Source organism: Coregonus clupeaformis, chromosome 10, assembly GCF_020615455.1.
Source record: "Coregonus clupeaformis isolate EN_2021a chromosome 10, ASM2061545v1, whole genome shotgun sequence".
NCBI lineage: Eukaryota > Metazoa > Chordata > Actinopteri > Salmoniformes > Salmonidae > Coregonus > Coregonus clupeaformis.
This window is the reverse complement of record NC_059201.1, coordinates 59,722,145-59,735,364: the sequence shown is the minus strand read 5'-3', so window position 1 is coordinate 59,735,364 and position 13,220 is coordinate 59,722,145. Positions and strand designations below refer to the sequence as shown.

The following is a 13,220-nucleotide window of genomic DNA, read 5'->3' as shown; positions in this document are numbered from 1 at the left end:
GGTGCATGTCGACTGACCCATATGGTGGATGGAGAAAAGAAATTAACTTCATCCATACTACTGTTCTTTGATGAAGAATCTCTCCCTTCTCATATGAAGTTAGGATTCATCAGATACCCGGTAAGAGCTTTTGTGCACAAGCCCCTTCAGTGTCATAAATGCAAAATATTTGGTAATGTGTCAAGTGTATGCAGAAGGGAAGAGTATCGTATGCCACATGAAGTAAAATGCTGCAATTGTGGAGGCGAACATGCGCCCGAATTCCTGGAGTGCCCTGTTAGGGTGAAGGAGACCGAGGTGGCAAGAGTAAGGGGTGTTCATCGTGTCTCCTATCTGGAGGCGGTGAGAAGATTGGAAGGAACGAGTGGCGGGGAAGAAACAATGGTAGTAGAGCCAGCACGACCAGTGGAGGTTTCTCATCAACCGAGGACAGTGAAATGCTACATGTTAAAAAGGTGGACTTTGTATTATTTATTGCAATGTTCATAAACTGTACAGCACAAGCAGAAAATAAGTTGGAGAAAATTGGAATCATTGTGAATGCAGCTGAACGTTTATTGGGTCTTAGTGATTTCACAATTGAGGCCTTGCAAGAAATCTTGTTGGTGAGTGTTCCGCCCTCACATGCACCTTAGCCTGTTCAGGGATGTATTTTGGAATGGACTGTGACTGAATAAGTGGGATGGGTTTTGTTTGTTGACGTGTCTATTTTTGTACTTTGTATGATGTCATAATATTTGTGTAAGACATTATATATGTATTTACCACGTATTGTGTTTGTCCTCGTGAATAAAATTATTTGAATAGAATTTACACTCAGGAAAATTTGTTACCATCTGTACTGAACAATAATATAAACGCAAAATGTAAAGTGTTGGTTTCATGAGCTGGAAAAAAAGATCCCAGAAAATGTCAATTCGCACAAAAAGCTTATTTCTCTCAAATTTTGTGCACACATTTGTTAGTGAGCATTTCTCCTTTGCCAAGATAATTTACATTTTTCACATTTTAGTCATTTAGCAGACGCTCTTATCCAGAGCGACTTACAAATTGGTGCATTCAACTTATGATAGCAAGTGAGACAACCACTTTTTTCTTATTTTTTTTATGGGGGGGTGGGGGAGGGGGGGTAGAAGGATTACTTTATACTATTCCAGGTATTCCTTAAAGAGGTAGGGTTTCAAGTGTCTCCGGAAGGTGGTCAGTGACTCCGCTGTCCTGGCGGCGTGGGAGAGCTTGTTCCACCATTGGGGTGCCAGAGCAGCAAATAGCTTTGACTGGGCTGAGCGGGAACTGTGCTTCTGTAGAGGTAGGGGAGCTAGCAGGCCAGAGGTGGATGAACGTAGTGCCCTCGTTTGGGTGTAGGGTCTGATCAGAGCCTGAAGGTAAGGAGGTGCCGTTCCCCTCACAGCTCCGTAGGCAAGCACCATGGTTTTGTAGTAGACGCGAGCCTCAACTGGAAGCCAGTGGAGTGTGCGGAGGAGCGGGGTGACATGAGAGAACTTGGGAAGGTCGAACACCAGACGGGCTGCGGCATCCTGGATAAGTTGTAGGGGTTTAATGGCACAGGCAGGGAGCCCAGCCAACAGCGAGTTGCAGTAATCCAGACGGGAGATGACAAGTGCCTGGATTAGGAACTGTGTAAGGTAGGGTCGTACTCTGCGAATGTTGTAGAGCATGAACCTGCAGGATCGGGTCACCGCTTTGATGTTAGCAGAGAACGACAGGGTGTTGTCCAGGGTCACGCCAAGGCTCTTTACACTCTGGGAGGAGGACACAATGGAGTTGTCAACTGTGATGGCGAGATCATGGAGCGGGCCCCCCGTGGGAAACGAACCCACAACCTTGGCGTTGCAAACACCATGCTCTACCAACTGAGCTAATCCATCCACCTGACAGGTGTGGCATATCAAGAAGCTGATGAAACAGCATGATCATTAAACAGGCACACCTTGTGCTGGGGACAATAAAAGGCCACACTTAAATGTGAAGTTTTGTCACACAACCCAATGCGTGCAATTGGTATGCTGACTGCAGGAATGTCCACCAGAACTGTTGCCAGTCTGATTGGCTGGGCCTGGCTCCCCAGTGGGTGGGCCTGTCTCACATTTACATTTACGTCATTTAGCAGACGCTCTTATCCAGAGCGACTTACAGTTTGTGAGTGCATACATTATTTTTACATACTGGCCCCCCGTGGGAATCAAACCCACAACCCTGGCGTTGCAAACACCATGCTTTACCAACTGAGCTACATCCCTGCCGGCCATTCCCTCCCCTACCCTGGACGACGCTGAGCCAATTGTGCGCCGCCCCATGGGTCTCCCGGTCGCGGCCGGCTACGACAGAGCCTGGATACGAACCAGTATCTCTAGTGGCACAGCTAGCACTGCGATGCAGTGCCTTAGACCACTGCGCCACTCGGGAGACCCCAGTGGGTGGGCCTATGCCCTCCAAGGCCCACCCATGGCTGCGCCCCTGCCCTCCCAGGCCCACCCAAGTGCTGTGCCCCTGCCCAGTCATGTGAAATCCATAGATTAGGGCCTAATGGATTTATTTCAATTGACCGATTTCCTTATATGAACTGTAACACGTTTATATTTTTGTTCAGTATATTTCTTAGGGGTCCTGCAATTTAAATGCTAAAGCTACGCCAGACTGGGTCGTCACAAGTTAACACACCATGGACGTCCCAACGATCCAGGATTGCACAGACCGTCGTCTACTCTAAGGCAGCAGCAAATAGAGTCAAGAAGTGTGCTCGAAGCAAGAATGAACGTGGAAAATGGCAGGTCTGGTTTTATTCTTTAAAGCGCTTGTTATTCAAATACTTAGCTAGCTACTAACGCGAACTCTTATGTATAATTCAATATGATATATTGTTACAAACGACTATTTCCACACGATTTGTTTTATTGTAGCTAGCTTGCTATGCAAGCAAGTAGCTAGGCTAGCATCTCACTAGCCAGCAAGCTAATTATTAACAAGGAAACGTAACCATTAGATACTTGTTTTCTTTTTGAAGCCAAGGTTAGCTAGCTATCACGTTAACGTTACTTACTGTAGCTAGCTAGCTAGTCAACCAAATCAATCCCACCATAGTTAACCGGCCTTGAATGCGAAAAAGGCTATTTGTTGTCCTGGATCTTAGCTAACCAACAAATCCGCGTTAGCTAACTACTAGTAGTAGCTATGTTAGCCACTTTGGACCTCCGTATTAGCAGACTAGCTAACGTTAGGTGATGATGACTAAGTTTAGCTATTTTTGCGTTTGCAGGGAAATATTACTAGCTAAATATTTAATAAGATAAATGTGTGCATGTGATCCTTTGTTTCTATTAACTAACAAGCAAATGGACTGATTCAGAGCTTGATTAGCCATGTTGCAACTATAAGCTTGCTAAACAGCTGGGTTAGGGGGACAAGGTGAATCTATGGTTCTGGTGTTACAACGTTACTTTGTTGTAGAGAAGCTTCTCAGGAACACCAATTGATTTCATGAGGATAGGACTTTGCTTAGATCTTATTTTCATGTTATCGGAGGTCAAAATGTTAATCACGAGTCAATAATGGCATCAAATCACCTGTCTGGTTTCTTAAATTCAACACGTTTTGACCAATATCTCAAGATAGGGTGGTCATATTGTTATGACATTTTCAGGGCTGATGTAGAACACAGATGATTCAAATAAAAGTAAAATGCTATATTATGAAAATCAAGCACTTCAAATCCAAATAAGTCAGTACGGAATACATCATTACAATTTAAGCCCAATCATTTAAGGTAATATTATTAACACATCTAAATGTTTTATGCAAAATAGTTTGTAAAAATTTATGAAATTATAGTACAACATTTTATACTACCTTATGCAAAGTAAATACTTAATATGCTGAATAGTCTGTACAGATTTGGGCTCATTCATTTAAAGTAAGGTGGTCATATTGTTAACATATATTTATGTTTTATGCAGAACTGGGAGTTTACACTGAGAAGGAAGGTGCCACCCATACGCACACACAGGGTGGTAACATAGTATATATAATTGTGATTACATAAGCATCAACAAAAAGCAGGGTTATAATTGACCAATTAGTAACTGTTAGGCTGTACAGTGCTTTCGGAAAGTATTCAGACCCCTTTACTTTTTCCAAATTTTGTTACGTTACAGCCTTATTTCTAAAATGGATCATATAATTTTTTCCCCATCAATCTACTCCCAATACCCCATAATGACAAAGCGAAAACAAGTTTTTAGAAATGTTTGTGCATGTATATACAGTGGGGAGAACAAGTATTTGATACACTGCCGATTTTGCAGGTTTTCCTACTTACAAAGCATGTAGAGGTCTGTCATTTTTATCATAAGTACACGTCAACTGTGAGAGACGGAATCTAAAACAAAAATCCAGAAAATCACATTGTATGATTTTTAAGTAATTCATTTGCATTTTATTGCATGACATAAGTATTTGATCACCTACCAACCAGTAAGAATTCCGGCTCTCACAGACCTGTTAGTTTTTCTTTAAGAAGCCCTCCTGTTCTCCACTCATTACCTGTATTAACTGCACCTGTTTGAACTCGTTACCTGTATAAAAGACACCTGTCCACACACTCAATCAAACAGACGGTTTGACGGTCAATCACCCTCGGTCTGGGGCTCCATGCAAGATCTCACCTCGTGGGGCATCAATGATCATGAGGAAGGTGAGGGATCAGCCCAGAACTACACGGCAGGACCTGGTCAATGACCTGAAGAGAGCTGGGACCACAGTCTCAAAGAAAACCATTAGTAACACACTACGCCGTCATGGATTAAAATCCTGCAGCGCACGCAAGGTCCCCCTGCTCAAGCCAGCGCATGTCCAGGCCCGTCTGAAGTTTGCCAATGACCATCTGGATGATCCAGAGGAGGAATGGGAGAAGGTCATGTGGTCTGATGAGACAACAATATAGCTTTTTGGTCTAAACTCCACTCGCCGTGTTTGGAGGAAGGAGAAGGATGAGTACAACCCCAAGAACACCGTCCCAACCGTGAAGCATGGAGGTGGAAACATCATTCTTTGGGGATGCTTTTCTGCAAAGGGGACAGGACGACTGCACTGTATTGAGGGGAGGATGGATGGGGCCATGTATCGCGAGATCTTGGCCAACAACCTCCTTCCCTTAGTAAGAGCATTGAAGATGGGTCGTGGCTGGGTCTTCCAGCATGACAACGACCCGAAACACACAGACAGGGCAACTAAGGAGTGGCTCCGTAAGAAGCATCTCAAGGTCCTGGAGTGGCCTAGCCAGTCTCCAGACCTGAACCCAATAGAAAATCTTTGGAGGGAGCTGAAAGTCCGTATATTGCCCAGCGACAGCCCCGAAACCTGAAGGATCTGGAGAAGGTCTGTATGGAGGAGTGGGCCAAAATCCCTGCTGCAGTGTGTGCAAACCTGGTCAAGACCTACAGGAAACGTATGATCTCTGTAATTGCAAACAAAGGTTTCTGTACCAAATATTAAGTTCTGCTTTTCTGATGTATCAAATACTTATGTCATGCAATAAAATGCAAATTAATTACTTAAAAATCATAAAATGTGATTTTCTGGATTTTTGTTTTAGATTCCGTCTCTCACAGTTGAAGTGTACCTATGATAAAAATTACAGACCTCTACATGCTTTGTAAGTAGGAAAACCTGCAAAATCGGCAGTGTATCAAATACTTGTTCTCCCCACTGTATATGTGTGAGCTAGGTACTGCTCAACATAAAAAAATCTACTGACTAATTGGGGTCAGCCCTACTTCAAAGGTACGCCTACACCTGAGTTGGGTTACATTGTAATGTTATTTTTGGTGTTGATGAGTTTGATGGGAGGATAAACTGCACTGTTTAAAGCAAATAATTAGCTTCGGCTCAGAAGAGACAGTGCTAGCCAGCTGCACAGTAGGACCCATTTTCAATCCACTGGTATTTAGCTATGGTTTTATCGATTTGGAAGGCTGTAGCCACTGAATTCTGGGAGTTTTTACTTGAAAGAATAAAACCATCAATCACAAAATTCGCTGCTGGCACAATACAGCCAATACCGTGCAGCACTGCCTCTCGCCTGGCTCGTTACCTCAGTGAACGGCATGGCCCAATCCCTGACAACCATACATCAAAACGTAGCTACGAAGTTCTACTTTGTTACTTGCTGTTTTTTTTATTGTCTCTGAAAACATCTGAATGACAGAAACGAAGGAAAAACGTTATATTTCAGTCAAAAGGCGTCCGATGACCATGAAACACCCTGAGGACTTTCCCATACTTCTTGGCAATACAATGTCACATCAATTTTACTTTGATCGGTTGAGGAATACCCATCACAAAGAGCAAATATGAACACACTGGTTTTCGCAAAAAGGGCTGTCCCGCAGATTTTAACGTTCTTAGCACGGCACTTGCTTTACATTTGGGCTCATATCGCGTAAATATTGTGATGTACAGTATTGGGATTTTTAGACATGGGTGACAACTGCCACATTGTTTTCAAATGATTGATGTATTTTGACAACCACATTATTGACATGAAGTGAAAACAGATTTTACTGCATTTTCTTTTGGTATAATTCTCTCATAGCGTCCATTGTTTGTAGCGTCACCTAAGACCCTACCAATAGCTACACTACGATGAACTTTCTTTGTCAAAGAGAAACTGATGGCTTATGTTGTCTGCACCTTTTTATGTATTGTATCCTCTTGTTTTTAGGCCTGACCTGAAGGTAACAGATTACAACCTACTCCCACGTCACAACTGCGTTGGTTAGGAAACCCCACTGTCATTCCACCCAGCCCTGTGGCCACCGGATTGAGCTTGGTGTGCGTTTGCCTTCCCCCTCAGAGACAATGTACTGCCTTCAGTGGTTGCTCCCGGTCCTCCTCATCCCGAAACCCCTGAACCCGGCTTTATGGTTCAACCACTCAATGTTCATGGGCTTCTACCTGCTCAGCTTCCTGCTGGAGAGGAAGCCATGTACCATTTGTGCCTTAGTGTTCCTGGCAGCACTGTTTTTCATCTGCTACAGCTGCTGGGGGAACTGTTTTCTGTACCACTGCCATGACTCCACACTGCCAGACTCTGCACACGACCCCAGCATCGTGGGCACCTAAGAGGATTCCCCCTGACGTGAGGAGCACACGGATCCTGGATAATCTGTATCTAGGCTGTGAATAAAATCTCCCACCTGAGACTGTTGAGATGTGGAGAGACATATCCTGATTCTCAACCCCTCTGCCCTTTTGTGAACTTGTTCACTTCTCTTCATGGATTTAAAAGGAATTGACTGGTGTATGAAATACGGTTACTCCCTCTCCCATGCATACGCCAATCCAATGCTTTTAAATGTGTGGGGATGAGTGCATGTGTACACTTCCCAGAGAATAGGCTACCCTACCTTCCTCACTACTGCCCTCCACCCCTGCCTTTATTCCCTGGTTTTGAGTGAACGTCGCTTACCCTGGACTCATTGGATGTAAAGGTTTGCATGCGTTGACATTAGAGTTTTCAAAGGTCGTGTTAATACATATATTTTAATTACAGAATGCTGAATGTTTCCAAAGGGTAGAAATCAAATGTGTGTGCGTGTGTTGATAGTATGACTTGATGTTGTGAAGATGCTGACTATCAGTGTAAGTTGTTACGGTAGCAGGAAGGTGAACATGAAAATCCTGCTTCCTTGTTGAGCTTTGGATGTCAAGAGAAGGTGAATGAAGTGAACCTGTTATCTACAGTGCCTTCAGAAAGTATTCATACCTCTTCACTTACTCCACATTTTGTTGTATTACAGCCTGAATTCAAAATTGATTAAATCTATAAAACAAATCTCACCCATCTACACACAATACCCCATAATGAAAAAGTGAAAATGTGTGTTCAGAAATTATAGCATGTCTAAATGAAATACAGATATTTCTCATTTGCATAAGTATTCACACCCCTGAGTCAATACTTTGTAGAAGCACCTTTGGCAGCGATTACAGCTGTGAGTCTTTCTGTGTAAGTCTCTTAACAGTTTTCCACACCTGGATTGTGCAACATTTGCCAATTTTTATTCTTTTCTAAAGTCTTCAAGCTCTGTCAAGTTGGTTGTTGATCATTGCTTGACAACTCTTTTCAGGTCTTGCCATAGATTTTCAAGGACATTTAAGTCCAAACTGTAACTCGCCACATATACTGTCTTCTTGGTAATCAATTCCAGTGTAGATTTGGCCTTGTGTTTTAGGTTATTGTCCTGCTGACAGGTGAATTAATCTCCCAGGTCTTCCTCTAGGATTTTACCTGTGCTTAGCTCCATTCAGTTTATTTTTTTATCCTGAAAAACTCCTCAGTCCTTAATGATTATAAGCATACCCATAACATGATGCAGTCACCACTACACTTGAAAATATGGAGAGTGGTACTCAGTAATGTATTGGATTTGCCCCAAACATAACACTTTGTATTCAGAACAAACAGTTAACTGCTACATTTTTTTGCAGTTTAAATTTGAGTGCCTTGTTGCAAACATGATCAGTGTTTTGGAATATTTTGATTCTGTGCAGGCTTCCTTCTTTTCACTCTGTCAATTAGGTTAGTATTGTGGAGTACAATGTTGTTGATCCATCCTCAGTTTTCTCCTATCACAGACATTAAACTCTGTAACTTTTAAAGTCACCATTGGCCACTCCCGAGTGGCGCAGTGGTCTAAGGCACTAGAGATCCTGGTTCGAATCCAGGCTCTGTCGTAGTATTTAGACTTGCCATAACAAATGGGTTGAATACTTATTGACTCAAGACATTTCAGCTTTTCATTTTAATGAATTTTGAAAAACATAATTCCACTTTGACATTATGGGGTAATCTAAATGTAATCCATTTGAGCTGTAACACAACAAAATGTGGAAGAAGTCCAGGGTTGTGAATACTTTCTGAAGGCACTGTATGTCACTTCTGCAGAGTTCAAATGCTACCACCGCTTTTAATTTAATGAAGTTCACCCTCTGAAGGTGTTAAAGGTGTTATCGCACTGAGCATGATGCTGTGGCCTTGTGTTTTCTCAGTTCTTCTAGGCTTCATATCGACTTCAAGTGATATCAATTGTCCACTATCTGCATTTGAGAAAGCGAGAATTCCCAAGACCGAAAAAGGAAAATGCATATATTTGCTGAAAGAACAATGATTAGATTTTTGAGGTTTCACAGAATCCCAATATTTGAAAAGACAAAAGTATGCTTTTTATACATTTTTATAAATCTAGTCATTGAAATGTGAAGTTACAGTATATTAATGCTGTCTGCTGCTGGAGGGATATTAACATTGATTATTTTGAGTTGGGCCATAAAGAAACTGCTGGACAAGCTAATGAGCTCTTGATCAAAAGGTTTTGGATGATTTTTAACTCCAGCACGGTGTGATACCTATCAGGGAAAGGTCACCATTTTGCAGCTGGCTATCCAGCCCCATGAAATGTTCACATTTTGCCCGGTCTGGTTTTGAAAACTTTTGACAATGGAACTCAAGTTAATTGTATTATGTTCCGTGTATTCTGTTGCTGTAGCTAATGACAAATTGATCATCAGTCTCGATTTGCTCCAGCATGAAAATTTGCTGCCAATTTTATTAATAGGGAGGTTTGTAATGCAAATATTTGTTTCAGGTTTTATTTTGGCATTTTGTTTAATACCTTTATACACCTGTCAGTGTGGTATATTTAGAACTTACATCCCAATGTCATTTCTACATAAATGTAAAACCGATGGACCTTTTCTCTGTAATGCACAGGAAGTGAGTATAGTGTTCAAAAGGAGATTTTACAGCTACTTTTTCAATAAATCTTTGCTGGTCTTGACAAGGAGTTATTTGGAGAGTTATCTGTGCATCATTTAATGCTTCCCAATATGTTCCTGCCGGTTAACTTTGGTCACACTCCAGAAACATTTTATAAACACAAAAATGCTTGGTTCGAAGCAAGTATGTACATTTATTCACTTTATTTGTATTGTGTACATTTCATATTGATACTGCTAAAATATAGAATAAATATCGGAATGTTTTATAGCATACAGAGCACCTAATGATTATACAGGTTTTGCCTGTACGTGAAGCAGGGAGCCTGTTTACGGCCCCATACGCTAAGGTCAGGTGTACAGTTTGAGTATGTACAGGGGTTATGGCCCATTGCTATGTTTTGCTGTAGGCCTATTCTAAATCATGGTCTCTGGCTCAGATCCAGTCACTGCAGTTTGGCAGCCCAACCGGGAGAGGGGGTACATCCATATGACTTCTCTCTCTAAACTTTAAAGGATTGTGATTTCAGTATCCAAGTTCTGATAGGCTTCTTCTTGTAACTCACAATAAATCTTGTCCATTCGCTGGAATGCAAGGTGACCCTTTTTACCTAAAAGAAGAAAGAAATGCATCGGGTCTACGAAAAATCAGGGCTCACATTCGTAAAGCGTTTCAGAGTAGGGGTGTTGATCTAAGATCAGTTTTGCCTTTTAAATCAGAATTGATAACTGTGGGGACCTGATTCTAGATCAGCACTCCTCCTCAGATTTGTGAATATGGGCCCAGAGGGGTTGACAGGTTTCTTATCATTCATTCAAGAACACAATATTGGAATTCAGAAAATGGTGCATCTTAGGTAGAAATCTAGCCCATTTGAGCACAGACATTTCCATTTGTTTAAACTTCCAGGTTTTATGTAATCAAGTAATTGCATGCAAATTAGCTGGTTAATGGAAACACCATGTGACTGAATGATTACCAAATGATAGCACAGTCTCTCTAGCAGCGCTGCGCAGGTCCTCGTCATCAGACCGCCACAACTCAGCCACCTGCTCCACGCTCTCGGTCGCCTGCCAAACACAGGAGTTCAAAGTTCAAAGCGTGTTATATTAACCAAACCACTAGGGTGCCATCTCTTCAAAGCATAACCACAACACCTCTCAAGAACAAACACTCAAATGTTTCCCTTAGCTTTACACTGGCTTGGTGTCTTTGTTTTCAAGCAGGGCCAAATGTCTACCACTTGAGTGGCTCCCTCATATACCACCACAAAATCCCAGTGAAATAGGGTGGTAGAGAGAACTGCCAGGCCAAAACAAACAGGATTATACCATTGGAACCTGGCAGGGGCTGGTAATCTACAGCATTCGTTTCCAGGATAAGATGGAGTGTGTTGATGCATAGTGGCGAATGGCGACATGTGGGCAGACAGAGGAGAGATCATCTGTGTATACTGGGATTTGTGTTTGTCTCCTTGTGAAACCCTGTGGCTTTGGCACAAAGACATTGCACACCAAGAGCACTCACTTTGAGACACTTGAGGGCCAGACAGGCAGCCTGCTGGAGGTGGACATTGCTGTCCCTCAGGGTTTCCGTGTAGTAGACGATAGCCTAGGAGGATAATACAATTATAAGGACATAAACAACTTTATCTTCCTGTTTCCCAAACTCAGATTAAACCTAGTCCTGGACTAAAAAACTATTTCAATGGAGAATCTCCATTTTGAATGCTTTTTCATCCTGGACAAGGCTTTATCTGTGTCTGCAAAACCGGTCCAAGAAGTACTTCACTATCAAAGCATAATATGACTATTCCATGCACTCAGTCTCAGTTTAATCAATTGTAATAAATACCATCTCAACCGAGGGAGGGATGATGGATCCAGACAAGTGCTACAGTGAAGACTAAATATTAGGATGGGATGCTTGTGTTGTCCTTCGGTAATGGATTTATGTTTCTTATGGATCCCAGGACTCTTTGAGAATAATTATAAATGTAACGAAATTAGTATTTAATTATTTATAAAACATTCATAAGCATTACAATTAATTAGCATTTATAACATTTAATAAATCCTCTTCGATGTAAAGTCCCCTGTTTAGGGGACCTGCGTGGTTCTGGTACCGGTTCCGGACGATATTTTTGCTTATAAATCGATCTGTGGACACCGTAGATCGTAATGGCTTGCATTGAGCGATAGCCCTGGTTCCCGCGGACTCAGTAGTATATTTTGTCCGCCTGTGTGACATAGGATGTGGAATTTCAAACCACTTGAAGCTGGGCTCTCCCTCCTACCATTTCATTCCAATTGTCCATCAACTCCTGGCTGAACCCTATGTCACGGCTACTGACAAAGCACATGCCTGCAATCCTTACACCGTAGCGCAGCAGGAGAGAGTGGTTTCATTACTATAGCACTTTCAGAGATTGATTTATAACCATTAATCTAAAATAATTAATAGATTTTAAACAAACACTGTCATAGATGGACATGATTAATATGAGATGAAAGGCTAGTTCCTAACGAGTTCAGGAAGCCAATCTAGGAAGGAATGAAGGAAGGAAGGAAGCTAGAGCTCTGTGTGATGTTCACAGCGGTGGGAACAGACATTTTGATCAAGAGAGACATTTAGAAAATATGCACATTTTCTCTAGCACTAAACATACAAATATGTATTTTACAGTTATAAGGTTAAATCTTATAGGTAGTGGTTTTATAATTTGATTATACTATATTTAGAAAGCATATAAGTTATTTCAAGCATTATTCATACAGTTTTGTTGAATAGATTAATATTTCATATATTTTCGTATTTTTATCATATTTGTTCTGTGTACTTGAGCTTGTGTCCTCAAAAGTGACTACACCTCAGCAATTTATAACTATTTTTACCAGAAAGGTGAGATTTTAACCTTTCTTGGAGTATGCAGCATTACTATTAATGTTTATGGTCCTCTCATGATGAATAATCGCTTTCTGGGATTATGTAGATTACATTTTAGATTACATGCAGTTACATCTAGGTCCAAAAGACGCCTTAACAGCTTCTACCCCCAAGCCATAAGACTGCTGAACAATTAATCAAATGGCCACCCGGACTATTTACATTGACCCCCCCCCCTTTTGTTTTTACACTGTTGCTACTCGCTCTTTATTATCACTTTACCGCTACCTACATGTACAAATTACCTTGACTAACCTGAACCCCCACACATTGACTCGGTGCCGGTACCCCCTGTATATAGCCTCGTTATTGTTATTTTAGTTTATTTAGTAAATATTTTCTTAACTCTATTTCTTGAACTGCATTGTTGGTTAAAGACTTGTAAGTAAGCATTTCACGGTATTCGGCGCCTGTGACAAATAACATTTGATTTGATTTAAGAGGTTTTAAACACAAAGTATTTATAAACATTTAGAAG

General features: G+C 41.5%; 2 protein-coding genes across 7 annotated transcripts in view; one reads left to right on the top strand and one right to left on the bottom strand.

The window, feature by feature from the left end:
- Positions 1-2,692: 2,692 nt before the first annotated feature.
- On the top strand, positions 2,693-7,828 carry LOC121575617 (bladder cancer associated protein). The gene is made up of 2 exons (XM_041888839.2): positions 2,693-2,792; positions 6,740-7,828. Exon 2 carries the CDS (start codon positions 6,877-6,879, stop codon positions 7,138-7,140), a length of 264 nt encoding a protein of 87 aa, XP_041744773.1. The 5' UTR covers positions 2,693-2,792; positions 6,740-6,876; the 3' UTR covers positions 7,141-7,828.
- A 2,156-nt stretch (positions 7,829-9,984) lies between these two features.
- The window catches only part of ripor3 (RIPOR family member 3), a 73,665-nt gene continuing 70,429 nt past the window's right edge, over positions 9,985-13,220 (bottom strand). For all 6 annotated transcript variants that reach the window (XM_041888835.2, XM_041888836.2, XM_041888834.2 and 3 more), the window contains 3 exons: positions 11,324-11,407; positions 10,776-10,866; positions 9,985-10,406 (listed from right to left, as the gene is read on the bottom strand). In XM_041888835.2, coding sequence (XP_041744769.1) covers positions 10,306-10,406; positions 10,776-10,866; positions 11,324-11,407 — 276 coding nt within the window. In that variant the 3' untranslated portion in view covers positions 9,985-10,305. The remainder of the gene's footprint in view (positions 10,407-10,775; positions 10,867-11,323; positions 11,408-13,220) is intronic.

Excerpts from the sequence above, each read along its gene's own strand:
- LOC121575617 (XM_041888839.2), top strand. The coding sequence starts at position 6,877 with ATGTACTGCCTTCAGTGGTTGCTCCCGGTCCTCCTCATCCCGAAACCC.